Genomic DNA, 26,211 nt, shown 5'->3' with positions numbered 1-26,211 from the left:
AATTTGTGGTGATTGGGACACTGCAGTGGAAGATACCAGGCCACAATTATTTCTCTAAAAAGGCGATACCCAAACTGTACCATGAAGTTGAAAGGCAAGTGGTGTCTTCTCTGGCACACAGCGTTGGGTCAAGGGTCCAGCTGACCACGGATGCCTGGTCTGCAAAGCACGGTCAGGGCAGGTACATTACTTATACCGCACATTGGGTCAACCTGGTGACCGCTGTCAAGCAGGGAGTACGTGGCTTTGCAGCGGACCTAGTTGTGATACCTCCACGGCTTGCAGGCAGGCCTGCTGCCACCTCCTCTCCTCCTCCTACTCCTCCTGCTACATCCTCTTCACTATTGTCCTCCTCCTTGGCTGAGTGGCAGTGCTACTCTACTGGTGCTGCGATCTCCTCTCCAGCTACACCCCCACCCCAGCTCCCCAGGGCCTATGCTGCATGCCAGGTATGACAGTGTCACGCCATCTTGGACATGTCTTGACTCAAAGCTGAGAGTCACACTGGAGCAGCTCTCCTGGCTGCTCTAAACAGACAGGTGGATCAGTGGCTGACCCCGCACCAACTGGAGATCGGCAACATGGTATATGACAATGGCAGCAATCTCTTGTCGGCTTTGAGTTTGGGAAAGTTGACACATGTACCCTGCATGGCACATGTGCTGAATCTAGTAATTCAAAGATTTGTGTGTAAGTGCCCAGGCTTACAGGAGGTCCTGAAGCTGTCCAGGAAGGTGTATGGGCATTTCAGGTGGTCCTACACGGCCATGGCATGCTTGGACGTTATTCAGCGTAGAAACAACTTGCCGGTGAGGCGCTTGATTTGCGATAGCCCAACTCACTGGAGTGCAACCCTCCTGATGTTTGACCGCCTGTTACAACAGGAGACAGACGTCAATGACTATCTTTACAACTACAGTGAAAGGTCATGCTCTGGGAATCTGAGCATTTTCTGTCCGAAGTACTGGACACTCATGCATAATGCCTGCAGGCTAATGCGTCCGTTTGAGGAGGTGACACACATAGTGAGTCACAGTGAAGGTGCCATCAGCGACTTGATCCCATATGCTTTCTTCCTGGAGCGTGCCGTGCGTAGAGTGGTGGATCAAGCTGTGGAGGAGCATGAACAGGAAGAGGAGGAAGAGTGGGAACAATCATCAGCAGAATCAGATGTTTCCTCAACACCTGCGGCAGCTCAGAGGTGGGGGGAGAAGGAGGCAGAGTCATGTCATGTGGAGAAGAGGAGTCAGATGAGGAAGGTGTTTTTCTTGAGGAAGAAGTGGAAGAAGAACCACAGCAGGTTTCGCAGGGGGCTTGTCCTGCTCACCCTTCCCGTGGTATTGTTCATGGCTGGGAGGAGGAGGAGAACTTACCTGACATCACTGAGGAAGAGCAAGAGGAGATGGCTACTGCGTCGGAATACAATTTTGTGCAGATGGCGTCTTTCATGCTGTCCAGCCTGTTGCGGGATCCCCGTATAAAAAAACTCAAGGGGAATGACCTGTACTGGGTGGCAACGCTACTAGACCCTCCATATAGGCACAAAGTGGCGGAGATGTTACCAAATCACCAGAAGGCAGAAAGGATACAGCACTTGCACAACAAGCTGGCAAGTATGCTTTACAGTGCATTTAAGGGTGATGTCACAGTACAACAGAATAAAGGTGCCACTGCCAGTAATCCTACTCCCATGTCCACGCAGGCAAGGACAGGACGCTCTAGCGATCTCATGGTGATGTCGGACATGCGGACATTCTTTAGTCCTTAGCCCTTCCAGATCTACCCTCCACCAACGACTCGACTGGCAGGTAGCCGACGACCTGGCCTTAACTGCGGATATAGACACTCTGAGCAGCGATGAACCCCTGGACTACTGGGTGCGCCAGCTTGACCTGTGGCTAGAGCTGTCACAATTTGCCATCCAACTTCTGTCTTGCCCTGCCTCAAGCGTCCTGTCAGAAAGGACCTTCAGCGCAGCTGGAGGCATTGTCACTGAGAAGAGATGTCGCCTAAGTCACAAAAGTGTTCAGTACCTCACCTTTATCAAAATGAATGAGGCATGGATCCCGGAGGGCTACTGTCTGCTCAAAGACTAAGTCAGTCCCCACACACAGCATCTCTGCCTGCATGCCGTCTGACTGCCTGCCTCAAAACTAAGTCGGTCCCCACACAGCATCTCTGCCTGCAGGCTGCTTGACTGCCTTCTCCACCACCACCAACAGGGTCCAGGACTCCAGGCGGATTCCTGAATTTTTAAGGCGCTGCTAACAGCGGCCACTAACAAAAACATTAATAATTTTTTTCTGGTACGTGTACATGCCTGCCTAATTTTTCTGGCTGCACGGCGGCTGCAACAACAAAACAAAAGGCATGTACATGTGTCAATTCCCCTTCGTGATCTTTAACTTGCCACGGTGAAGGGCTTGCGTATCACAATGAACAATGACCGGCTATATGAGTGTGTTGGGGGGCACACCTGAGCCAAGATAATAAGGTCATTGCTTCATTGTGGACAGACCAAATTTGATCAGCTGGACAGTCACTGTTGTTCTGTCATTGAGCTACCACAGCCCGGCGACCATTTGGGCTTGAAAACCGCCATTGCCTGCACTCTCGCCATGGTGCGCACCAGTCCAGCACGGCCATCACAACACAAACAGCTGTTTGCGGTGCGTTACACAGTGAGTTTGGTGTGTCAGTGTGAAGCAGAACTTTAATTACACTCCCTGATTGATGTATACACATGCAAGATGTTTTCAAGCACTTTATGCCTCCAATTTAACATTGCAATGTGATTTCTGCCCTTAAAACCCTGCTCTACGTCAAATCCAGATTTTTCCCCGGGACTTTTGGCGTCTATCCCACTCCGCCATGCCCCCTACAGGTGTTAGACCCCTTGAAACATCTTTTCCATCTCTTTTGTGGCCAGAATTAGTGTTTGAAGTTTTCAAAGTTCGCCTGCCCATTGAAGTGTATTGCGGTTCGCAAAGTTTGCGCGAACCCGAACTTTTGCGGAAGTTTGCGTTCGAGGTTCGCCAACCAAAAATCGCAGGTTTTAGCCATCTCTTTTTGCATCTCATTGATCATCCCTAGTTGTCATTTTTCACATCACATCTGATCAGACATAGGGCTCTGTTCACAATGAACTCTATTCACAAAGCATTACCATATTCGGTAATGCTGTAAACAGCTGATTTTACCCATCACCTTTCCAAGTTACAATTCACTAAACTCATCACCGCATAGAAAATCCCAGTTCCCGATTAGTGAGGTAAATTAAAGACTTGTGCTGTTAAGAAATGTCAATTCACAAAGTTTTCCGCCTGTCATTTACCGGCCAAAAGTGTTCGTATTTTTCTCCAGCTCACAGCAGCCGATCACTGACTCTCCCCCTGCTGTCTCTGTGCTGTAGATTTGACAGACAGCCTTTGGGGAGAGCCAGGCAGCCAATAGGGACAGCCACACAGCCTGCTTCTCACTGTTGTCTCTGTAGAAGGTAGCGCATACACAACCAGGGCCGCCATCTGAAATTTTGGGGCCCCTCACACATCATCAGGCCTGCCCCCCCCTCCCTGGGCCCACCCACTGGTTGCTGTGCCCACCCACTAGCCACCCCACCCCCATGTCCGTGGGCGAAGTGCGCTGCGGCGAAAAATGTGCATGGCTCCGACACTGAAGAAAGCGGCATGCACAGCATGATGCTGCAAAAAGTGGGTGTGACCATGGCATGTTGTGGGTGGAGTCAAATACTAGCAAAATACAGGTAGTCCCCGGTTAACAAATGAGAGAGGGACTTGTAGGTCCGTTTTTAACCTTTATTCATTTTCTTTTGTCCCCCTCTTTTCTTCCTGTGCCTCTTTTGTCCCCGTGTCTCACCTCAGTTTGTGTCCCTCTGTGTGACCTCATGTTCCCGTCTAATCTCTTTTCTCCCTGTGCCTCTTTTGTCTGCCTCTGTTCCCCCATGTGTTACCTCTTGTCCTCTTCTGTCTCAGCTCGTCCCCCTGCCCTAGCCAGGTATAGGCGCCCCCAGTATAGGTCTCCAGGCATAGATGCCCCCAGTATAGGTAGCCAGGTATAGGTTCCCCCAGTATAAGTAGCCAGCTATAGGTGGTGCCCCCAGTATATGTAGCCTGGTGTGGATGCCCCCAGTATAGGTAGCCTGGTCTAGCTGGTGCCCCAGTATAGGCCAGTAAGATACAGGTGCCCCAGTATAGGTATTCAACTATAGGTGGTGCCCCAGTTTAGGTAGCCTGGTATAGTTGCCCCCAGTATAGGTAGCCTGGTATAGGTGGTGCACCAGTATAGGTTAGCCATGTACAGGTGCCCCCAGTATAGGGAGCAAGCTATAGGCGCCCCAGTATAAGTGGCCAAGTATAGGTGGTGCCCCAGTATAGATAGCCAGGTAAGGGTGGTGCCCGCAGTAAAGGTAGCCAAGTATAGGTGGTGCCCCAGTATAGATAGCCAGGTATAGGTGGTGCCTCAGTATAGGTAGCCAGGTACAGATGGTGCCCTAAGTATAGGTAGCCAGGTATAGGTTGTGGCCCAGTATAGGTAGCCAGGTATAGGTGGTTCCAGCCCCAGTATAGGTAGCCAGGTATAGGTGATGGCCCAGTATAGGTAGCCTGTAGCCAGATATAGGTGGTGCCCCAGTATAGAAAGTCCGCTGTAGCGGGCTCACTCATCTACTCCCCACGTTCAAGCGCTGATGTCACTCTTCTCTCAGTGCTAGAACGCGGTGTGCTGGTTAGTGAGCCACAGGCCCGCAGCCAGCACATGCGGCCCTTCCAGCACTTTTGGGTGGTGGGCCCAGGGCCCCCAGAAGCCTTGGGCCCCTCACTGCAGTGTCAGTTCTCCCCCCCTGATGGCTGCCCTGTACACAACTGTCACTATATGGGCAATGTCACAATGTTTATGCTATAATGCAAAGCAAGTCCACTTCTGCCAAAGATTAGGATGGTCACAACTTCTTATCTTCCTATCACCTCCACCAGCACGCTGTGAGCAGACACTCACCAAATTTAAAGACCTCCACTCAGGTCTATTAGCGCTTCTGGACACTTCGGGCCGTCCCTCACCGTCCACACCAAGAAGATGTATGTCACCACAGGGTCACCACTGGAACTCCTTCTCTATGCAGACCAGATTCCAGCTTCCATACAAGCATTACCTCAAAAACAAGAGTTTGGTTATGGGCTCTCCCCCGTGTAGTTGGACCCCTGTTGGCACTTGTATGACGAAACATGTTTTGACGAAACATGAAAGGCGGGGTTTAAATGCGGAAGTAAGAGCGGAGGTTCACGTGGGTGATCGAATGGCGTCCTGACCTGCGGCGGTATTGGATGTGCACACCATCCCGTAAGCAGTGGAGGATCTACAAGTGCCAGCCGAGGCCAGAGTATACGGGGGAGAGCCAGTAACCAAACTCTGTGTTGAATATTTCAAGAAAGAAATCTGTGAGTGTAATTAAATTTTTTAATACAATAAATGTCGCTGGTTTTACACTATGAGGCAACTTGTTTTTGAAGTAATGCTTGTATGGAAGCTGGAATCTGGTCTGCAAAGAGAAGGAGTATCCGAGGTGACCCTGTGGTGACATACATCTTCTTGGTGTGGTGAGGGACGGCCCCAAGAGTCCCAAAGCGCTAATAGACCTGAGTGGAGGTCTTTAAATTTGGTGAGTGTCTGCTCACAGGGTGGAGGTGACAGGAAGATAAGAAGTTTTGACCATCCTAATCTTTGGCAGATGTGGACTTGCTTTGCATTATAGCATAAACATTGTGACATTGCCCATATAGTGACAGTTGTGTATGCGCTACCTTCTGCAGAGACAACAGTGATCATAAAATAAGAAAGGGCAGCTCCGACTGAGTGGATGCAATAGGCACCTTTTCTCATGGTGTAGCGCTTTTCTCCTTGCTGGTTTATCGCTGTTTCTCACTCTGATTGGATGAGACAGGAATGCTGGTGGGTCTTTCAGTGTAGAAAAAGCTGACAATTCTGTGGGCATCCCTGCATCCCTTTAGATGTGTATATTTGTATTGTAGCACACAGAAGAGCTACCCTGGTGGCTGCAGCACATCTAAAGGCATGACAGTATGCACAGGTCAGAAAACCTCCGTCACACACAGCTCCCTGCCTGCCGCAGCCCGGCTAGAAGGCTGGTAAGTGACGCTAATTCACACTGAGGGCGTTTTTGCCCTTTTTTCACCGCGTCAGTTTTTTCAAAACCAGCCTAAGGGTCCCTTCACACTGCAAATCCGTTTTCTGATTCTGATTCCGATTCCGTTTCCGATTCCGATTTTCAATTCCGATCTTCCCTGAATACATTCAACAGAAAAACGGATCAAAAAACGCAGCATGCAGTAAAAATAAAAAATTGGAATCGGAGGTAAAAACCGATTAAAAATCGGAATCGGAAATGCATGCAGTGTGCAAGAGGCCTAAAACGGTGACACCATGCTTTGCTATGGGGTAGGTCACATCGGAGCATTTTGTTCACTGTCAGGTCAGAAAAGCGGTGTTTGGGCCATTTTCGGGGCGTTTTTGCTATAATGGGAGGTATAGGAAAAACACCAAACGCTCACAAAATCACTTTGTGCAGCGATTGCCTTCGTGTTTTTAAGAATAAGTAGTGTATTTATTATTTTCGGGATTAAAGAGTTCACTTCCTGACTTGCGTCAGGGAGTGTATTAAAAAAACGCTCGCCCAGCGCACAGCATTCACCGGAAAACGCTTAAAAAAGTGTGTAAAAAATTGCCTAACGCGGACAGCCACGCAAACAGAACGCATCAGGGCTCGTTCACACTAGAGGCGTTTTTGACATTTTTTTAAGCGCTGGCGATTTTCAAAATCACCCTGAAACCGCTTGTGCAATGATTCTCTATGACAGAGTTCACATCTGAGTAGTTCATTTACGATCCGCTCAGTAAAGCGGTGCTTGGGCCATTTTTGAGGAAATTTGCCTCAATGGAAGAGGAAAAACGCCAAACGCTCACAAAATCGCCTTGTGCAGCGATTGCATTTCGCGTTTAAGAATAAATACATTGTATTTATTCTTTTCCGATCAAAGAGTTCACTTTCTGACTTGCGTCAGGGAGTGAATTAAAACCGCTCTGTAAAACTGCTTACAAATACGTTTAGCAAAAACACCCAGCGCACATGTCAAAAACCGCCCAACGCGAACGGCAACGCGATGGGAATGCAATGTGAGTGAGGCCTTAGGCTGGATCAACACTATAAGCGCTTTTCTGAGCGCTTGTGATTGCTGAGCGCTTGCCGGGTGCTTTTTTCCATTCACTTTAACTAAAATTGCGGTAAAAATCACGTAAAATCTTTATTTTATGAATTTTGTGTACAGGTAGTACCCGGTTAACAAACAAGATAGGGACTGTAGGCTCGTTCTTAACCTGAATCTGTTCTTAAGTCGAAACAATGTGCCATCTCTGTTCCCTTTGCATCCTATGTGCCCCCCTGTGCCTCCAGTGTCCCCTCTGTGTTTGTTTGTCCTCTGTGCCTCACTATATCTCCTCTCTGTGCTTCTTTTTGTCCCCCACTCTGTTTGTACCCCCTCCAGGGCCGGCCCGCCCATGAGGCGGGCTGAAACTTTTGCCTCAGGCGGCACTTCTGGGGGGGCGGCACCCGCCCGTCCTTGAGTGTGGGGGGCCGCCCGAGCTGGAGGGGATAGCGGCCAGGAAGGGGGTATTGGCATAGTGGCGGGGAGGGGGGGTCGGACCCCCCCCCTCCCTCGCCTGGGTCCCCCGTCCTCTGCTCCCTTCCAGCTTTAAAAAGTTAGACAGTCCTTACATGCCGCTATCCAGTCCTCGCCCACCGGCAGCCGTAATCATGCCTGCACGCAGCGCTGCAACTTGACAGCAGCTGCTGCGTGCATAGGCGGCGGGGGGCGGAGCGATTGTCTCTGCAGCCCGCTGGAGATCTGAGGCTCTGACCACGTGGGCGTCCGCCCGGGTGCACTTATCCGACGAAATTATCCTGCCTGTGTGATCGGGGGACAGAGAGGAGGACAAGTTGTCCTGATGCAGCCCAGTCAGGTAGGAAGAAGCTCCGCCCCGCCGACCCCTGGCTATCCATTAAGATAGCCGATGTGTTTTGAAGTGACAGGCTGGGAGGGGGCGGAGGCAACAGTAGGACACGGGAGATAGCCCTGGCTGGCTGCACTGTCTGTATAGTTACAGCTCTGCCCCGCCCCCCGTGTGTGTAGTGTTGGGGGTCTGGAAGCTGTCTGCACACGTGTGTGCAGGCCCGGCCCTAGACTTTTTGCCGCCTGAGGCAAACTTTGAAGAAATCGCCCCCCCCCCCCCCCCTCCTGCCAGCCCCTTGCAGCCATCCTGTTCCGCGCCAGTCCTCAACGATCCTCCGTTCCCCACTGCGCGCTAGTTTGTGTCCCCAACAGGCCACTGCACCTGCGCAGCTCTGGCCACTTGTATCTTTGCTCGCGTTTCTGTCTGCAATAGTGTCCTGCAAAGGCGCAGGCTGCTATTGTGGACGGGTAGGCAAACAAGGCTACGTGTGGCAGGGCCGCGCAGGCGCAGTAGTCCATCAACTTACAAGTCGACTGGATCGAAACTAGCTGGCGGCGGGAGAACAGAGAATGGTGGACCGTGGAGGACCAGCACAGGACCGGATGGCTGTCCCCAGGTAAGTGAAACACTTTTTTTTAATTTTCAGGTCCGCTTTGATGGCTCCTAATGGCTGACTGTACTGTCTGTAGGCAGAAGGCATGTAATTTGATGGCCAGGCCATGATGGTACAGCCATTATGAGCAATCATATCTGAGGAGACAACGCATGTGCAGGAGCCGTTTCCTGCACGCGTTGAATAGGCTGCGGCGTGTCGTCGGGAATCTGCGGTGCGACGCTGAGTAGCGGCGGTAGTAATTCATTAACCCGACGGGAAAACGCCAATTTCCGGCGATACAATGCTCCCGGGTGCGTCGTACCGCAACGCATCGAAACGCAGCGCCAGGTGTGATAGGTAAAATGAAAGTCTATAGACTTTCATTTTATCTTCGTCAACGCAAAGTCTCCATGCTTAAAAAGGGCTCTACTGTGAAAGAGTCCTACCAATTATGACTAGAGATGTTGCGAACAGTTCCCGAACCGTTTGCCGGCGAACATCTCAGTCTCCCTGTGCCCTGTACTACTTCCGGGTCGCTATGACCCGGAGTAGTACGCCTGCGCTGGCGCGCGTCCTAGATCGCGCTCCTGTTGCCGGGCACTTTCTGCGCATGTGCGTGATGTCATAAGTGACGTCACGCTCATGCACAGAGAGTGCCTGGCAACAGGAGCGCGATCTAGGGCGCGCACCACCGGGCCAGTACAGGCGTACTTCTCCGGGTCATAGCGACCCGGAAGTAGTACAGGGCACAGGGAGATTCGCCCGGCGAACGGTTCAGACCATCTCTAATTATGACATGACATGCATGATGCATGATGCATGCTAAAGGACAGTGTCACTTACTGTGGATTTCTGCCTCTCTCTGGTCTGTGTCACTGGCTGAGTGCCACAGCAAGTTGGTCTCACCCTCAATTCCAGGGGACCACCAGGAGCCAGGGGGCACTGTGACACATACACACTGGCACTGTCTCTGTCTGTCACACACGTGTGCAGACAGCTTCCAGACCCCCAACACTACACACACGGGGGGCGGGGCAGAGCTGTAACTATACAGACAGTGCAGCCAGCCAGGGCTATCTCCCGTGTCCTACTGTTGCCTCCGCCCCCTCCCAGCCTGTCACTTCAAAACACATCGGCTATCTTAATGGATAGCCAGGGGTCGGCGGGGCGGAGCTTCTTCCTACCTGACTGGGCTGCATCAGGACAACTTGTCCTCCTCTCTGTCCCCCGATCACACAGGCAGGATAATTTCGCCGGATAAGTGCACCCGGGCGGACGCCCACGTGGTCAGAGCCTCAGATCTCCAGCGGGCTGCAGAGACAATCGCTCCGCCCCCCGCCGCCTATGCACGCAGCAGCTGCTGTCAAGTTGCAGCGCTGCGTGCAGGCATGATTACGGCTGCCGGTGGGCGAGGACTGGATAGCGGCATGTAAGGACTGTCTAACTTTTTAAAGCTGGAAGGGAGCAGAGGACGGGGGACCCAGGCGAGGGAGGGGGGGGGTCCGACCCCCCCTCCCCGCCACTATGCCAATACCCCCTTCCTGCCCGCTATCCCCTCCAGCTCGGGCGGCCCCCCACACTCAAGGACGGGCGGGTGCCGCCCCCCCAGAAGTGCCGCCTGAGGCAAAAGTTTCAGCCCGCCTCATGGGCGGGCCGGCCCTGCGTGTGTGACAGACAGAGACAGTGCCAGTGTGTATGTGTCACAGTGCCCCCTGGCTCCTGGTGGTCCCCTGGAATTGAGGGTGAGACCAACTTGCTGTGGCACTCAGCCAGTGACACAGACCAGAGAGAGGCAGAAATCCACAGTAAGTGACACTGTCCTTTAGCATGCATCATGCATCATGCATGTCATGTCATAATTAGAGATGGTCTGAACCGTTCGCCGGGCGAATCTCCCTGTGCCCTGTACTACTTCCGGGTCGCTATGACCCGGAGAAGTACGCCTGTACTGGCCCGGTGGTGCGCGCCCTAGATCGCGCTCCTGTTGCCAGGCACTCTCTGTGCATGAGCGTGACGTCACTTATGACATCACGCACATGCGCAGAAAGTGCCCGGCAACAGGAGCGCGATCTAGGACGCGCGCCAGCGCAGGCGTACTACTCCGGGTCATAGCGACCCGGAAGTAGTACAGGGCACAGGGAGACTGAGATGTTCGCCGGCAAACGGTTCGGGAACTGTTCGCAACATCTCTAGTCATAATTGGTAGGACTCTTTCACAGTAGAGCCCTTTTTAAGCATGGAGACTTTGCGTTGACGAAGATAAAATGAAAGTCTATAGACTTTCATTTTACCTATCACACCTGGCGCTGCGTTTCGATGCGTTGCGGTACGACGCACCCGGGAGCATTGTATCGCCGGAAATTGGCGTTTTCCCGTCGGGTTAATGAATTACTACCGCCGCTACTCAGCGTCGCACCGCAGATTCCCGACGACACGCCGCAGCCTATTCAACGCGTGCAGGAAACGGCTCCTGCACATGCGTTGTCTCCTCAGATATGATTGCTCATAATGGCTGTACCATCATGGCCTGGCCATCAAATTACATGCCTTCTGCCTACAGACAGTACAGTCAGCCATTAGGAGCCATCAAAGCGGACCTGAAAATTAAAAAAAAGTGTTTCACTTACCTGGGGACAGCCATCCGGTCCTGTGCTGGTCCTCCACGGTCCACCATTCTCTGTTCTCCCGCCGCCAGCTAGTTTCGATCCAGTCGACTTGTAAGTTGATGGACTACTGCGCCTGCGCGGCCCTGCCACACGTAGCCTTGTTTGCCTACCCGTCCACAATAGCAGCCTGCGCCTTTGCAGGACACTATTGCAGACAGAAACGCGAGCAAAGATACAAGTGGCCAGAGCTGCGCAGGTGCAGTGGCCTGTTGGGGACACAAACTAGCGCGCAGTGGGGAACGGAGGATCGTTGAGGACTGGCGCGGAACAGGATGGCTGCAAGGGGCTGGCAGGAGGGGGGGGGGGGGCGATTTCTTCAAAGTTTGCCTCAGGCGGCAAAAAGTCTAGGGCCGGGCCTGACCCCCTCTGTTTGTACTTCCTCTTTACCCCCGCATTGTCCCTCTGTGCCCAATTTGTGCTTCCTCTGTGTCCACACTTTGCCTTCTCTGTCCCTCTATGCCCCGTTTGTGCTCCCTCTGTGCCTCTTTGCCCCCTATGTGCTTCTTTGCCCTCTCTGTGCCTCTTTGCCCCATTTGTGCTCCCTTTGTGCCTCTTTTCCCCCTCTGTGCTTCTTTGCCCTCTCTCTGTTAGCTGGGAAAAAAGGGCGCAGGCAGCTAGTGGACAAAAAGGGCGCCGCCATTCACTCCCATAATAAATAACGTTTAATGGGCGCCGAGCGGGAAAAAAGGGCGCCGGTGCTAAATAAAGTTTACAAGCGGCGCCCGGAGCTAAATAAAGTTTACAAACGGCGCCCGGAGATGTTTAATGATTTATAACTGAGCTTGTGGTGATTTACGTTTTTTAAAATGCACCCGTGCCGAATAACGTTTATGAAAATACTAAACATATTTATCTTATTTAAATAATTAAAACATTATTTAAAGTTTTATCCCTTACTGTTTTTAAAACATTATCCACAAAATAAAGCGATCAGTACGTAATGTAAATTGCAATATATTTTTTTATTTAAAGTTTTATCCCTTACTGTTTTTAAAACTTTATTCACAAAATAAAGCGATCAGTACGTAATGTAAATTGGAATATATTTTTGGAGTCACAATTTGTAAAACATTATTATCCACATAATAAAGCGATGACTAAGGGGGGGTCTTAGGTTTAGGCACCACCAGGGGGGTCTTAGGTTTAGGCACCACCAGGGGGGTCTTAGGTTTAGGCACCACCAGGGGGGTCTTAGGTTTAGGCACCTCCAGGGGGGTCTTAGGTTTAGGCACCACCAGGGGGTCTAGGGGTTAGGGATAGGTACAGGGAGGGCTTTGGGGTGGTTAGTTTTAAGCACCACCAGGGGGGTCTTGGGTTTAGGCACCACCAGGGGGGTCTTAGGTTTAGCCACCACCAGGGGGGGTCTTAGGTTTAGGCACCACCAGGGGGGGGTCTTAGGTTTAGGCACCACCAGGGGGGTCTTAGTTTTAGGCACCACCAGGGGGGTCTTAGGTTTAGGCACCACCAGGGGGGTCTTAGGTTTAGGCACCACCAGGGGGGTCTTAGGTTTAGGCACCAACAGGGGGGTCTAGGGGTTAGGGATAGGTACAGAGAGGGTTCTGTGTGAGAGTAGGCTTAGGTATAGTTTTACTACAATTTTAGTAATATTTACTAATGTTTTATAACACTTATTACGAACGTAGTTATATTTATATCATCGTTATAAAGAATATTTTCAGATTTTATTATAAGAACAAACCATAAATGAAGGTTATTCACAATAATATACAATTATAACAATTAATCATATATTATCGTTATTTTAATAAACGTAATTATAAGTTTCACTTTTGAAACAGGGAAGATTAAAGTTTTCACAATTGCCGATTTCATAAACATTATTTAATGATTTATAAATTTGTTAAACATTATTTGTAAACGAAATATAGCACACTATTCTTATAAACGCTATTAAAGATTAATTGTTAATTAGCGTTTACACCCCGCGCCCTTTTTGTACGTACGCCTCTCTCTGCCCCCCTGTGCATCTGCTTTGTCCCTCTAGACTCACCTCCGAACGAGTCCAACGGTGTCTGTTCTGTCCTCCTCTCGCCGCATCCAGCTCCCTCCAGCCACGTACAGCACCGCTTCCTGTATGTCATGTGACCTACAGGAACCTGTATGTCACATGACATACAGGAAGCGGTGCTGTACGCGGCTAGAGGGAGCTGGATGCGGCGAGAGGAGGACAGACAGCGTTGGACTCATTCCGAGGTGAGTCTAATGCTGTTGCTGCATGCGCCGGCACTTGGGGGAAGTTTGAATCCGCTTCTTCAAACTTCCCCCATGCGGAAAAATGACGTCATTGCAACAGGATCGGCCGTTCGTATCGGCGGGACGTTCGTAAGTCGGGCGTACGTAACCCGAGGACTACCTGTATTTTATGTGATTTTTACCATGATTTTGATGAATGAATGGGTAAGAGCGTCAGCAAGCACTCAGCAAGCACTCAGCAAGCACTCAGCAATCACAATCGCTCACAAAAGTGCTTCTAGTGTGGATCCAGCCTGAGCGCTTGTGATTCTTTTTTTAGATGTTTACGTGATTTTTACCTTGATTTCAATGAAAATGAATGGGAGGGATTTTTGAAAAAGCGCTCAGAAAGCGCTCAGAAAAGCGCATATAGTGTGGATCCAGCCTTACCAACCAGGGCTTAGTGAATTGAGGCATGTTTGTTCGGTAAATTACTGAACTTCTGACTCATGAGGGGAAAACTTCTGTGAATTTAGGAAAAAAGAAGTAAAGTACCGCATGAGGTATTTTACCGTCCAAAATGCTTTTACCGAACTGCTTATTATGAATAGAGCCCAATGGCCATTTTGGTAAAATACCTCATGCGGTATTTTACACTTTTTTTCCAAATTCACAAAATTTTTCCCACATGTGGCATAAGATTGGTAATTTACCGAACAAACATGCTTCAATTCACTAAGCCCTGCTCGGTAAGTCCTCGTTCACATTGCGTTTCGTTTGCGTGGTTGTTAGCATTGGGCGTCTTTTTTTTTTCGATTCCCAGAGCTTGGGTGGGTGATTCGTTTTTGTGCTAAGCGGTTTTCTAATTCGCTCCCTGACGCAAGTCAGGAAGTGAACTCTTGGATCCGGAAAAGAATAAATACAATGTATTTATTTGTAAAAACGCGAATGCAGTCGCTGCACAAAGCATTTTGTGAGTGCTTTGAGTTTTTCCTATACCTTCCATTGAGGCAAAATCGCCTCAAAAATGGCCCAAGCGCCACTTTTGTGCCCTGACAGCGAACCGAACACCCTAATGTGAACTACACCATAGCAACGCATGGTGTAACCGGTTTTAGGTCAAGAAGGGCAAAAACGCCCTTAGTGTGAATGAGCCCTAAGTGTCACTTACCAGTGTGGATCAGGGCAGTGGGCAGGCAAGGATCTGCATGAGGTTTTATGTCCTGTGCATCCCAGTTATCCCTTTAGATGTGCTGCAGCCACCAGGGGGAGCTCTTCTGTATGCTACAATACAAATATGCACATCTAAAGGGATACATGGATGGCTTTTGAAAATTCTCCTTCCTCTGTTTTGTTACACTGAAAGACCCACCTGATAATACACCTTCGCATCGAATCACAGGGAGAAGTAGGCTGTGTGGCTCTCCCTATTGGCTGCCTGGCTCTCCCCAGAGAGGCTGTCTGTCAAATCCTCCGCACAGAGACAGCAGGGGGGGGGAGCCAGTTATCAGCTGCTGTGAGCTGGAGCAAAATACCCAACGCTTTTCCCTGGTAAATTAAATGCGGAAATCTTTGTGAAATGACACAAGTCGGTAATTTGCCTCACTGGTCCGGAACTCTGCTTTTCTGTGCGGTGATAGAGCATTACCGAATGCGGTAATGCTTTGAGAATAAAGCCCATAGTATAGAGCCTTTTGAACTTTGTTTGCTGGACTTACACTCTGTAAAATTTATGTGAATTCGGAGGGAACAGTAATTACCAATGGCTGTAATTTTTGGAACTACATTTCATTACTGCACATGTTGTTGTAAATGGAGGCGTATGTGGCCACTGGCCCAGCCTGCCCAGTCTTTGTTCACCTATGTTGAGCTCCACCCCCTCTTGTGCACAGGTGTTTAGCCCCACCCCTCAACTCTTATGAACATGTTCAGTGTCCAGCTGCCTGCAGGTCACGAGTGTAGTGTTTGCAGGAATTATCGAGTGGTTTGTAGAGAAGGTGAGTGGTTTATGGTTTTATACTGGCTGGAGAGGGTTCTGTATAAGTTCTTTCTCTTCTAGTGGCTGCTAGTAATGTCATTGGATGTGAAAAGGATAAACTGCTAGAGGATCAATCAGATGCTATTTTTTTCTTAACTTGCCTGCAGATTGGATTTGCAAAATTGGCTGCAAGGGTATTTGGGTTGCCCAATTCCAAACTGTGCTCAGCTTGTAGTAAACTTGCATCCAAGTGAGGAAAACTAGTATCTTTTTATCCATCATTAATGCTAGGTGCACACGATACAATTTTCTGTTAGATTTACCTGCCAGATTGAATTTTTTTTTCCAACATGCCTGATCTTAGTTTTGATTGAATATTATTATTTTTTTTTTTTTTTTTTTTCTGGTGGAATTCCATATTGAATGTAAATAGATTCCAATGAATGGATATAGTGAATTGAAATAGATCAGAAAATCAAATGATAAGATTGGATGTGTTGGAATATCGATCTGGCAGGGAAATGGAAATCTAACAGAAAATTGTATTGTGTGGTAGCATAACGAAGAACAATGAGTTGCGACTAATTCTGAGTTCAAGCAGGTTTATGCAAATTCTGTATGCGAAAATATGCAGCTTGAAAATTGACCAATCAAGCCCCATCATGGTTTAAATTGCTTGGTCCATTTTCAAGCTGCATATATTTGCATACAGAATTTGCATAAACCTTGAATTATTTGCATCTCAGTGATCAGCCTAAAGCTACGTACACACATGAGACAACGATCGTTCGTTGTGAACGACGAACAAACTTTTAATTGAGGAAAGAACAACCTAAGTAAAGTTAGCTTTTAAAGGTGTGTAACGATCTGATCATTAGAATGAACGTTACATCACATAAAGCAACTATTGCGCTTGCGCATAAAAATAAAAAGTTCCATGGAGAAATAGCGAAATGCGCATGTCAAGCCTAGTACGAACGACCGTTTCCAACAATGTACTACTTTTGCAAACGATCGTCGTTGGAAAAAATATGCCAATCTAGATCGTTCGTTTTTAACGATCTAGCTCGTCCGTCGTTAGACTTAATGGTCGTTGGCTGCTTTTTCTTAAATGATCGTAGTTTTGAAATGATCGAAGAACGATCAATTCAAACGACTATAGTCGCATGTGTGTACGCACCTTAATTCAGCACTTGTCAGGAAGGATGGTCCATAAGATGCAAATAATTTTGAGTTGATGCAACATTATGCAAACGTATGCAGCTTGAAGCTAAGTAAACACCTGAGAAGTTTTTGGAAAATGAAAGATCACAGACCAATTTTTACCATCTCCTTGTAGTATGAGAGCCATACCTACACAGTCTAATCTAGTAAACTGATTACACACATCAGATAAAAATCTTTGTAAACTGTCAATAGGTTGGTCAGTCACAAGGCAGCATTGCAACACAAAAAAAAGTGGTAAAGATTTTGCCAGCGATTGTGATAGCGATTTGGGATTTTAATTCTAATTTTTTTCAGTAATTTAAAATTGCACACAAATCGCTGTGTAGCGTTTCATGAGCGATTTTTTTTCCAGCGTTTCAATCATTTACACTGCAGCACAAATGCTCCCAAAATGCTGCATGCCCTGCGACTGCGACTTTGCTAATCGCAATCACTACTGTGGAATCTGTCAAATCCATTTACATTGGCAGAGCGTTTATGGAAATCGCTAGTGATTGAAAGCGCTCCCTAAAGGCTCAAAAAAGCGCTGTAGTGGCTTCCAGGCCTCACTTTTATGTGCAAGATGATCTGGAACATACATATGTGAGGAGCAAATGTACAGAGGAAAGATTCCGACTTTCAATTTTGCACCAATATTACTTCCCTCTCCCCTCTCCCCCTTTACGGAAAAATTGTCCAATGTTCCCTGTAATTGGAGCTCTACTCCAGTCTAGGGCCACATACACACATCAGACCATAGTCTTTAGGCTCATACACACATCAGACTATAGTCTTTGGAAAATGAAAGATCACAGACCAATATTACCCCCTTCCATGTAGTATGAGAGCCATACTCTACACAGTCTATTCTATTGAGCTGAACTCCCCATTAGACAGAAATCTTTGCAAGATGCTGGCTGCACACAAAGATGCTGTAGACATTCAAAAGATCAGTATCTGCAAAAGATCCGTTCCTGCAAAAGATCTGTTCCTGCAAAATGCATTCATAGTCTATATCTGCAGATCATCATATACACCTTGTTTAACTGACATTCATCTGCAGATCAGATCCACCAGGATGGATTTTCAGATCTGCAGATGATTGTCTGATCTGCAGATGAATGTCTGTTAAACAAGGTGTGTATGAGGATCTGCAGATATCAGAGCAGGGACAAGGTCCTCCAGCACCCAAGGCTGAGACACCAAAGTGCGCCCCTCCATCCCTCCCACCCCAGCTGTCACACACTGATTGCTATTAGACTAAGAGGTGCCACAGGGCCCACAACCTCCCCAACACCTTAATATCTAGTTATCTGGCTTGCAGTCACTGCTATGTATCCCCTTTTCTTATTTCTTTCTGCTTCATACACAATTAGGAATGACAGCTGAATGAATTCTGCGCCCCCTCCTACACTGCACCCTGAGGCTGGAGCCTCTCCAGCCTATGCCTCGGCCCGGCCCTGGCAGATATCATAGGCTATGAATGCATTTTTCAGGAACGGATCTTTGGCAGGAACAGATCTTTTGCAGCTATAGATCTTTTGTGTCTGTACCGCATCTGTGTGTGCAGCATGTTGCTAAGATTTGTATCTGATGGGGAGTTCAGCTCCATAGAAAAGACTGTGTAGGTATGGCTCTCATACTACATGAAGGGTGGTAAGATTGGTCTGTGATCTTTCATTTTCCAAAGACTATGGTCTGATGTGTGTATGTGGCCTTAAGGGTGGTCAATAAGATGCAAATAATTCAAGTTGATGTAGCGCTATGCAAACTTTGTATGCAAATATACACAGCATTGAAAATAGATCAGTGGGAGCAACTGCAGCAACATGTCAAAGTATGTAGTAAATTATTCAAGAAACCCATTTTTACTTTAATTATCCCGTTTTCAGCATCGGAAACACTCCCTATGGGCTGGTGCACACCAGAGCAGTTGTAAAGCGTTTTTAAAATGCTTGCAGGTGAAAATCCGCTTGGCTAATGAAAGTGAATGAGATGGGGCACACCAGAGCGGCTCGTTTTGCCCCCCAAATGCAAACTTCAGTCCTTCAGCATTTTTTTTTAAAGATTTCTGAGGCGTTTCTGCCTCAATGTTAAAGTATAGGACAGTGGAAAATGGCTCTGAAAAGCGCTAGATCAGAGCGGTTTTCCAGGCGTTTGTGTTACAGAAGCTGTTCAGTAACGGCTTTACTGTAACAATATATGAAATCTGTTACACAAAAACGCTCCAAAAAACGCTAGGCATGTTTAGGAAACGTCTCTATACATGCCTAGAATCTCTCTGAAATCTGCTTTAAAAATCTGCTAGCATTTTGCGGATCTGCTAGAGGTTTTTGGTGTGCATTGGCTCTCAGGCCTGGTGCACACCAAAACCCGCTAGCAGATCTGCAAAATGCTAGCAGATTTTTAAATGCTTTTTTTTAATTTTTCTATGGCGTTTTGCGGATTGCTGCAGCGGATTTCAGTATAGTACATTTCATATATTGTTACAGTAAAGCTGTTACTGAACAGCTTCTGTAACAAAAACGCCTGCAAAACCGCTCTGAACTGCCGTTTTTCAGAGCGGTTTGCGTTTTTCCTATACTTAACATTGAGGCAGAAACTCATCCACAATCCAAAAAATGCCTCACCCCGGGAGGATTCGTTTCTGCGAAACGCCTCCCGCTCTGGTGTGCACCACCCCATTGAGATACATTGACCAAGCGGATCCGCAGCCGCAAGCGGATCTGAAAACGCCCAAAAAGCCGCTCGGTGTGCACCAGCCCTAAATCTATATATTGGTATGTAAACCCCGCCCTCCTGGCAGAGATGCTCAACTCTGAACTTTGGGTGAATCCGGATCGTTGTTATCCGGATTTCACCCTGTTAATTGCAATCACCTGGGCGTGGGTGTCAATCTTACCTCTCTGACGTCTTCTTCGGTGTCTCCCTCGGCGCCACCCACGAAGCGTTCCACGCGGCTCTCGCATGATTACAAACACTTCCTCCTTCCAGGTTGAAGGAGGAAGTGTTTGTACTCAGGTGACGCGCGTGGAACGCATCGTAGGAGAGGCACCGAGGGATGAACCAAAGAAGACGTCAGACCGGTAAGATTGACACCCCCCCCCCCCCCCCACAGGTAACTGGGTGAAATCCAGATAGCAACTATCTGGATTCACCCAAAGTTCAGATTTGAGCAACACTGCCTCCTGGTAATGTTACAGCCTAGGCTATTAGTCAAGCATAAGTTGATGCGGCAGGCATGCCAATCCCAACTAGGGCTGGTTCACATTTAAGCACTTTCCATCGCTTTGCTGGCCGCCAGCAATAAGCAAAGCGCTGCTAATAATGTATGCCTATGGGATCATTCTCTCTGCAGCGTTTGTGACTTGTATTAATCACAATGCAGCGCTTTGGAGGCGATTATTCTCGTTTTTGGCTTATTCACGGTGGGACGTTGCGTTGTAATGCTTTTGCTGGAAAATTGCACTTAAGAATTTCGTTGTACAATTTCGGTTGTTACAATGACAATAAAGATTTTTCTATTCTAGTGATGTTAAAGTCCCAACGCAGTATTACAACGCAACAAAAGTTGTAACGCACATTAATGCTTCATAACAGTCGCATACAGTAGTAGCAGTAAAGCATACAGGCAATGTAAAGTATGCTTTCCTGTACCTGGTAACATCTGCGTCTAGAGGGAACGCACTGCAGCAGTGCATTACCATAACGCTATATGTTACAATGCAACGCTAACGTTGCACTGTGAACATCCCATAGGATTAGCATTGCAGTGCTGCCCGTAAGCTGTTTCAGAAGAATTTATCACACAGCTCCGCAATGTCCCACTATGAATGCAACCTGAACAGGAATCAAAAATGCAAATGGTGGCAAATTGTGATGTTTTGTGTGAACTGGCCGTAATGGAAACCTTCCCCAGTGGTTTCCATTAGTTTAAAGTTTCCTTAGTGTTTTACAATTTGAATTGCATCATAAAACACACTCAGGGGTAATTGGCCCTTAAAGGATACCCAAAGTGACATGAGAGAGACATGTGTATGTACAGTGCCTAGCACACAAATAACTATGCTATGTTCCTTTTTTTTTTTTTTTTTTTTTTTTTTTCCCCTCTGCCTGAAAGAGTTAAATATCAGGTATGTAAGTGGCTGACTCAGTCCTGACTCAAGGTGCGTACACACATGCGACTATAGTCGTTTGTAACGATCGTTCCCTGATCTTTACCAACGACGATCGTTACAAAAAACGAACCACCGACTATTAAGGCAAACGACAAACGAGCCAAATCGCTACAAAAGAAAGTTCTGTCTCGGCGGATTGTAACCAATGACTATCGTTTGCAAAAGTAGTACATCATTGCAAACGGTCGTTCGTACTAGGCTTGACATGCGCATTTCACTATTTCTCCCTGAAACTTCTCATTTTTATGCGCAGGCGCAATAGTTGCTTTACGTGATGTAACGTTCGTTCTAACGATCAGATCGTTACACACATTTAAAAACTAACTTTACTCAGGTCGTTCTTTCATCAATTAAAAGCTCGTTCGTCGTTCTCAACGAACGATCGTTGTCGCATGTGTGTACGTAGCATTAGACAGGAAGTGACTACAGTGTGACCCTCACTGATAAGAAATTCCGACTATAAAACACTTTCCTAGCAGAAAATGGCTTCTGAGAGCAAGAAAGGGATAAAAAAGGTAATTCCTTATCAGTGAGGGTCACACTGTAGTCACTTCCTGTCTGAATCAGGGCTGAGTCAGCCACTTACATACCTGATATTTAACTCTTTCAGGCAGAGAAAAAAAAAAGGAACAACCCAGTTATTTGTGTGCTTGGCACTGTACATACACATGTCTACCTCATCATGTCACAAGTCACCTCGGGTATCCTTTAAAAGAGATACCCAACTCTGTATCGCTCTATACAGAACTATTTTTTTCCCTTGGAGTTGTTTTACAAACTAAAGCCTGATGCAGGCCTCTTTTCCACAGACTGTTGATAGGCAGTGAAATGCCTCTCAAACACTTACAACTGCTCACTACTGCCTGGTAACTGCTCACTGTTGCCTGATAACTGCTTGCTGAGCACACAACTCAACAGTCCATGGAAAAGAGGCTACACACTTTCAATTTTGATCAGGGATGAGCGACAGATTAAAAATGGATTTCATCCTCCTACTTACTGTAGCTGAACGGGTGTGTAAGGGAGGGGGTTAAACTTGCCAAGCATGCGCCTTCTGTCATCCCTCCCACGCTGCCTTCCAAGCTGCATGAAATCCGAATAAAACCCATTCGGATTTCAATCAGTTTTTAATCCATCACTCATCCCTGATTTTGATTAGCCAATCACTAATTTTACCACCTTCATGTAGTATGATCAAAGTTAAAGAGGAACTCCAGTGAACATTTTACTGTTGGCAGGTGATGTAGCTGCTGCATGGTTTTTGGCAGTTGGAAATGGCTATTTCCCACAATACAAGGTTCACAGATCGGAAACTGCCAAAAGTTCGAATTTTACTTGTGGGAGGGGTTTCACCACAATATCAGTCATACAGCGCCCCCTGATGGTCTGTTTGTGAAAAGGAATAGATTTCTCACGTAAAAGGGGTATCCGCTACTGATTGGGTGTGTGTACCAGCCTTTAGGGCCCATTCACACCAGAAGCGCTTTTCTGAGCGTTTTGTGGTTAGCGTTTTTAAAATCGTTTCCATTCACTTTCATTAAAATCTCTGTAAAAATCGTGGAAAAATCGCCACGGTTTCGTGGTCACGTACACAAACTTGCGGCGATTTTTGCCACAATTTTTACTGCGATTTTTTTATTTATTTATTTTTTTTTTTTTTTTTTTTTTTTTTTTTAAAGTAAATGGGAGCGATTTTAAAAAATGCTTATCGCTAAAGCACTTCTAGCGTGGATGGACCCTAACTGCATTTCAGGCCTGCAATTAGACTGTTTAATATTATTCAAGTATAAAAGCGCATGCACTACACACATCTAATTTTTATTGGCCGATCTCTGACCAATTTTACCACCTCATGTAGTATGAGGGCCAATAGACTTTGAATACTTTCAAAGTAAAGAAAAGGGATTGATCACCACTAGATGCTTGCCAGCAAACTTTGAGGGGTAGGTGGATACCTTCTGTGCCTCCTAAACTGTAGTCAAATGAAGAAAAGGATATTTGGGCACCAGCAGGTTTGCAGAGCCATCTACCAATTTATTTTATCCCCATAACACACAGATACATGCAGATATACAATTGCCTAACAGCCGTTTCACAAGTACATCTTGCTTCCTCAGAGGAACGGGATAATGAGGCCTTGTTCACATTGCGTTACGTTCGCGTGTCCGTCCGTTTGTCGTTTTTTGAGGCAATTTTTATTTCCGATTACCTGCACGCTGTGTTTTGGTGGGTTTTTGGTTTGGGGTTTTTGGGGTTTGGGTTTTGTTTTCTGAACTGTTTTTCTAAGCGGTTTTGCCGAGCGATTGCGTTTTAACACTTCCTTCCACAACAGTCAGGAAGTGAACTCTCTTTGATCCTGAAAAGAAAAAAATACAATGTATTTATTCTTAAAAAAACGCAAACCCAATCGCACAAAGCGATTTTTGTGAGCGTTTGCGTTTTCCTATACCTTCCATTGAGGCAAAATCTCCTCAAAAATGGCCCATGCACCACTTTTCTGAGCGGAATGGAAACCAACCGCTGACATGTGAACTGTTTCATAGAAAATAAGGTTGTAAGCTCTTTCAGGGCGATTTTGAAAAATTGCCAGTGTTTAAAAAAAAACAAAATGAAAAACTCCTCTAGTGTGAAAGAGTCCTTAGGCCATTGTATATCTGCATGTCTGTGTTATGGGGATGGCTCTGCAAACCTGCTGGTGCCCAAATATCCTTTTCTTCATTTGACTAGAGTTTGAATACTGTGAGCAGATTGTGCCGGCAAGTTCTCCTACTTCATAGAGGTGGTAAAATTCACCAATCAAAGTTGGATGTGTGCACCAGGCTGTAGCTGGCTTTTCAGTTTGAAAGTCAAGAAACTTCCTCACCTTCCACATCCAGAAATTAAATGCATACTCCTTTCACTTTATTGTATTTCAGGATGGAATCTGCTGCTCAAGGAGAGGTTCGGAGCTGCTCAATCTGCTGGAACCTTTATACAAAGCCGGTGTCACTGATGTGTGGTCACCGCTTCTGCCTGAACTGCATTGTGTCCCTTCTGGATAAACAGGAGGGAGTCGGAGGGGTTTACTCTTGTCCAGACTGTAGAAGGGAGTATTCGGCTCGCCCTACGCTGGAAAATGTCCTGCCTGGGCAGCAGGAGGAGACGGAGATCCTCTGTATGTTTTGTACGCATTATCCCGTTCCAGCTGTTAAGATGTGCCTCTATTGTGAAACCTCCATGTGTGAGAGACACTTGCAAGCCCACAACAAGAAAGTGGACCATATGGTGGTGGAACCCTCGGAGTACTTGTGTTCTAAAAAACACTCCACCTATAAGACATTCAAGGTCGACGTGTGTGAGGGTGCGCCCTGCTCTCTAGTTGGGAAACGTAAAGGACTAATCATGTGCGTCCTAGAGGAGGTGAGACTTGTGCGTAGTTTTCAAAACCTGAGTCTAGGAGAAGGAACAGTGGAGGAGAAAATTCAGATTATGCAGGGCTATAAGGAAAAATTACAGGAACAAGCCGATGATGAAAAGAAGAGAATCAGGACTCTGTTTCATGACCTCGGGAGATGTATGGAAATTGAGGAAGGCAAAGTCCGGGGTGAGATCTCAAGACAGGAAGAGCAGATCTTGCTGTCTATCTCTGATCAGATCCAGCAGCTGGAGGCTCAGAAGGATGAGGAGTCCAAGGAGGTAGCCACTGGGAGTCCCGTTAAGATGGCGGCTGGGAGTCCCGTTAAGATGGCGGCTGGGAGTCCGAGTAGAATGGCCACTTTGAGTCCCGGTAGGATTGCCACAATAATAAATGAATTGCGACTTGAGCAATCGGCAAGGGATTGCCAGGATATGGAGGTTATTTCTGCCACTGATCTTGATGATTTTCTGATCTTGACTGTGCTGAACACCTCGCTAACTGATTTACTCTTGAAGTTGAAATCTCGAACCAACTACCCTGTACAAAAGGTGAATGAACTCTTTCTGCAGGCAAAATCAGCCCATAACTTGGTGGCTTTATCTCATGACCTGAAAACCGCATCCTCCGCTACCACGGGCCAGAACAGAAGAGATGTGAAAGAGCGGTTTTCCAGATACCAACAGGTTTTGAGTTTAGAAGAGTTTTCCACTGGGAGACATTACTGGGAAGTGGAAGTCAGTGAATCTGGATACGTGGATGTTGGAGTGTGTTACGAAAGTATAGAAAGAAAGGGTGAAAATTCCAGCTTCGAAGAAAGTGAAAAGTCGTGGTGTATCGGTGTTTGCGATACCGAATATTTCATTCTGCATGGTTCCCAAGAACATTATGCTCAACCATTGCACTGTAGGAAAGATTGTAGAATCTTGGGCATTTATCTAGATTATGATGCTGGACACCTGGCCTTCTACCAGCTGGGCGAGCTTAGGAAATGCTTGCATGTCTTCTCAACCACTTTCACTGAACCCCTGCGTGCTGCTTTCGGAGTCCACGGGAGAGCCTGGGTGAGAATCGTACACTAAAAGGACTTCCCTCTTTTCTCTAGCTGCTTCTAGTGTAACACATCCCAGACTGTCCATCCACTGCACCACTGTTTCAGCAGATGTAGTTGAAGGCCTGAATCATTGGACTTCTGATCTTTCTATGGAACTGTGCTATCGCATTGCTCAACATTCGTGTTTTTGGAGGCAGTAGTAGGCAGAGATGGGAAGTGTTTTCTGCCACAAATCCTGGAACATGTAAGCAAATGGTGGCTGAATAAACAATGGGAACTGGGTAGTATTAGCTTTCTAAGATATTTTGAAGTCCCCTTATTAAAAGCTTAAATCCAGCCAAGTGAGACCACCATCTTTATGTGCCCTGACAAGGTGCCCGGGAACAAAAACTTTTTTAGTTGTAATAAAGTGGCTTCTACCCAATGGATTATCCACCTGGTCTACCCAATGGATTATCCACCTGGTCACATGATCGTTACCAAACAAGACCTCTAAACCCAGAATACAGACAAACACCGTTGGCATCCCATACATTTTTCCTGTTTAGTTTCAAATATTTTCAGATAAGATCTTCTCCATCCTGATAGTGCAGGTCCTTGCACGTCTAGAGGTAGATGCAGTCCTGTCAAAATGGCCACTGTTGCTCACGCCTTCTCTTGTGCTCTCCACTTGTTCACATTTGCGTTTACAATGGGTATGAGTAAGTGCAATAATGCCCTATCAGTGGTGTTGCCAGGCTGTTGCTAAAGGGGTCAGAACAAAGCACGTAAGCTGGTGGCAGTTGATTGCCTTCTTTGAGCAGTGATCACTTGGCTAGGCAGTGTCCTAAACCAGAGATGAGACCACTTTTTTTTTTTTTTTTTTTTTTTTTTTGGTGTCTGTATCGGTTTTCACTTTTCTGCCCCA

At 47.2% G+C, this 26,211-nt stretch overlaps 1 protein-coding gene across 1 annotated transcript; it reads left to right on the top strand.

The window, feature by feature from the left end:
• The first annotated feature begins 1,225 nt into the window (after positions 1 to 1,225).
• Positions 1,226 to 25,332, top strand: LOC137525945 (E3 ubiquitin-protein ligase TRIM21-like). The gene is made up of 4 exons (XM_068247155.1): positions 1,226 to 1,475; positions 15,427 to 15,491; positions 19,673 to 19,764; positions 23,772 to 25,332. Exons 1-4 carry the CDS (start codon positions 1,226 to 1,228, stop codon positions 25,330 to 25,332), a joined length of 1,968 nt encoding a protein of 655 aa, XP_068103256.1.
• Positions 25,333 to 26,211: the final 879 nt, after the last annotated feature.

The sequence above is a fragment of the Hyperolius riggenbachi genome, chromosome 7, assembly GCF_040937935.1.
Source record: "Hyperolius riggenbachi isolate aHypRig1 chromosome 7, aHypRig1.pri, whole genome shotgun sequence".
NCBI classification, from domain to species: domain Eukaryota; kingdom Metazoa; phylum Chordata; class Amphibia; order Anura; family Hyperoliidae; genus Hyperolius; species Hyperolius riggenbachi.
Note: the sequence above shows the minus strand (reverse complement) of the source record. Positions and strands in the feature narration are given on the sequence as shown.

Coding starts and splice junctions, on each gene's coding strand:
- LOC137525945 (XM_068247155.1), top strand. CDS start 1,226: ATGTCATGTGGAGAAGAGGAGTCAGATGAGGAAGGTGTTTTTCTTGAG. Junction 15,492..19,672: donor TCGAGTGGTTTGTAGAGAAG/GTGAGTGGTTTA, acceptor TCCTCCTTCCAG/GTTGAAGGAGGAAGTGTTTG. Junction 19,765..23,771: donor CCAAAGAAGACGTCAGACCG/GTAAGATTGACA, acceptor ATTGTATTTCAG/GATGGAATCTGCTGCTCAAG.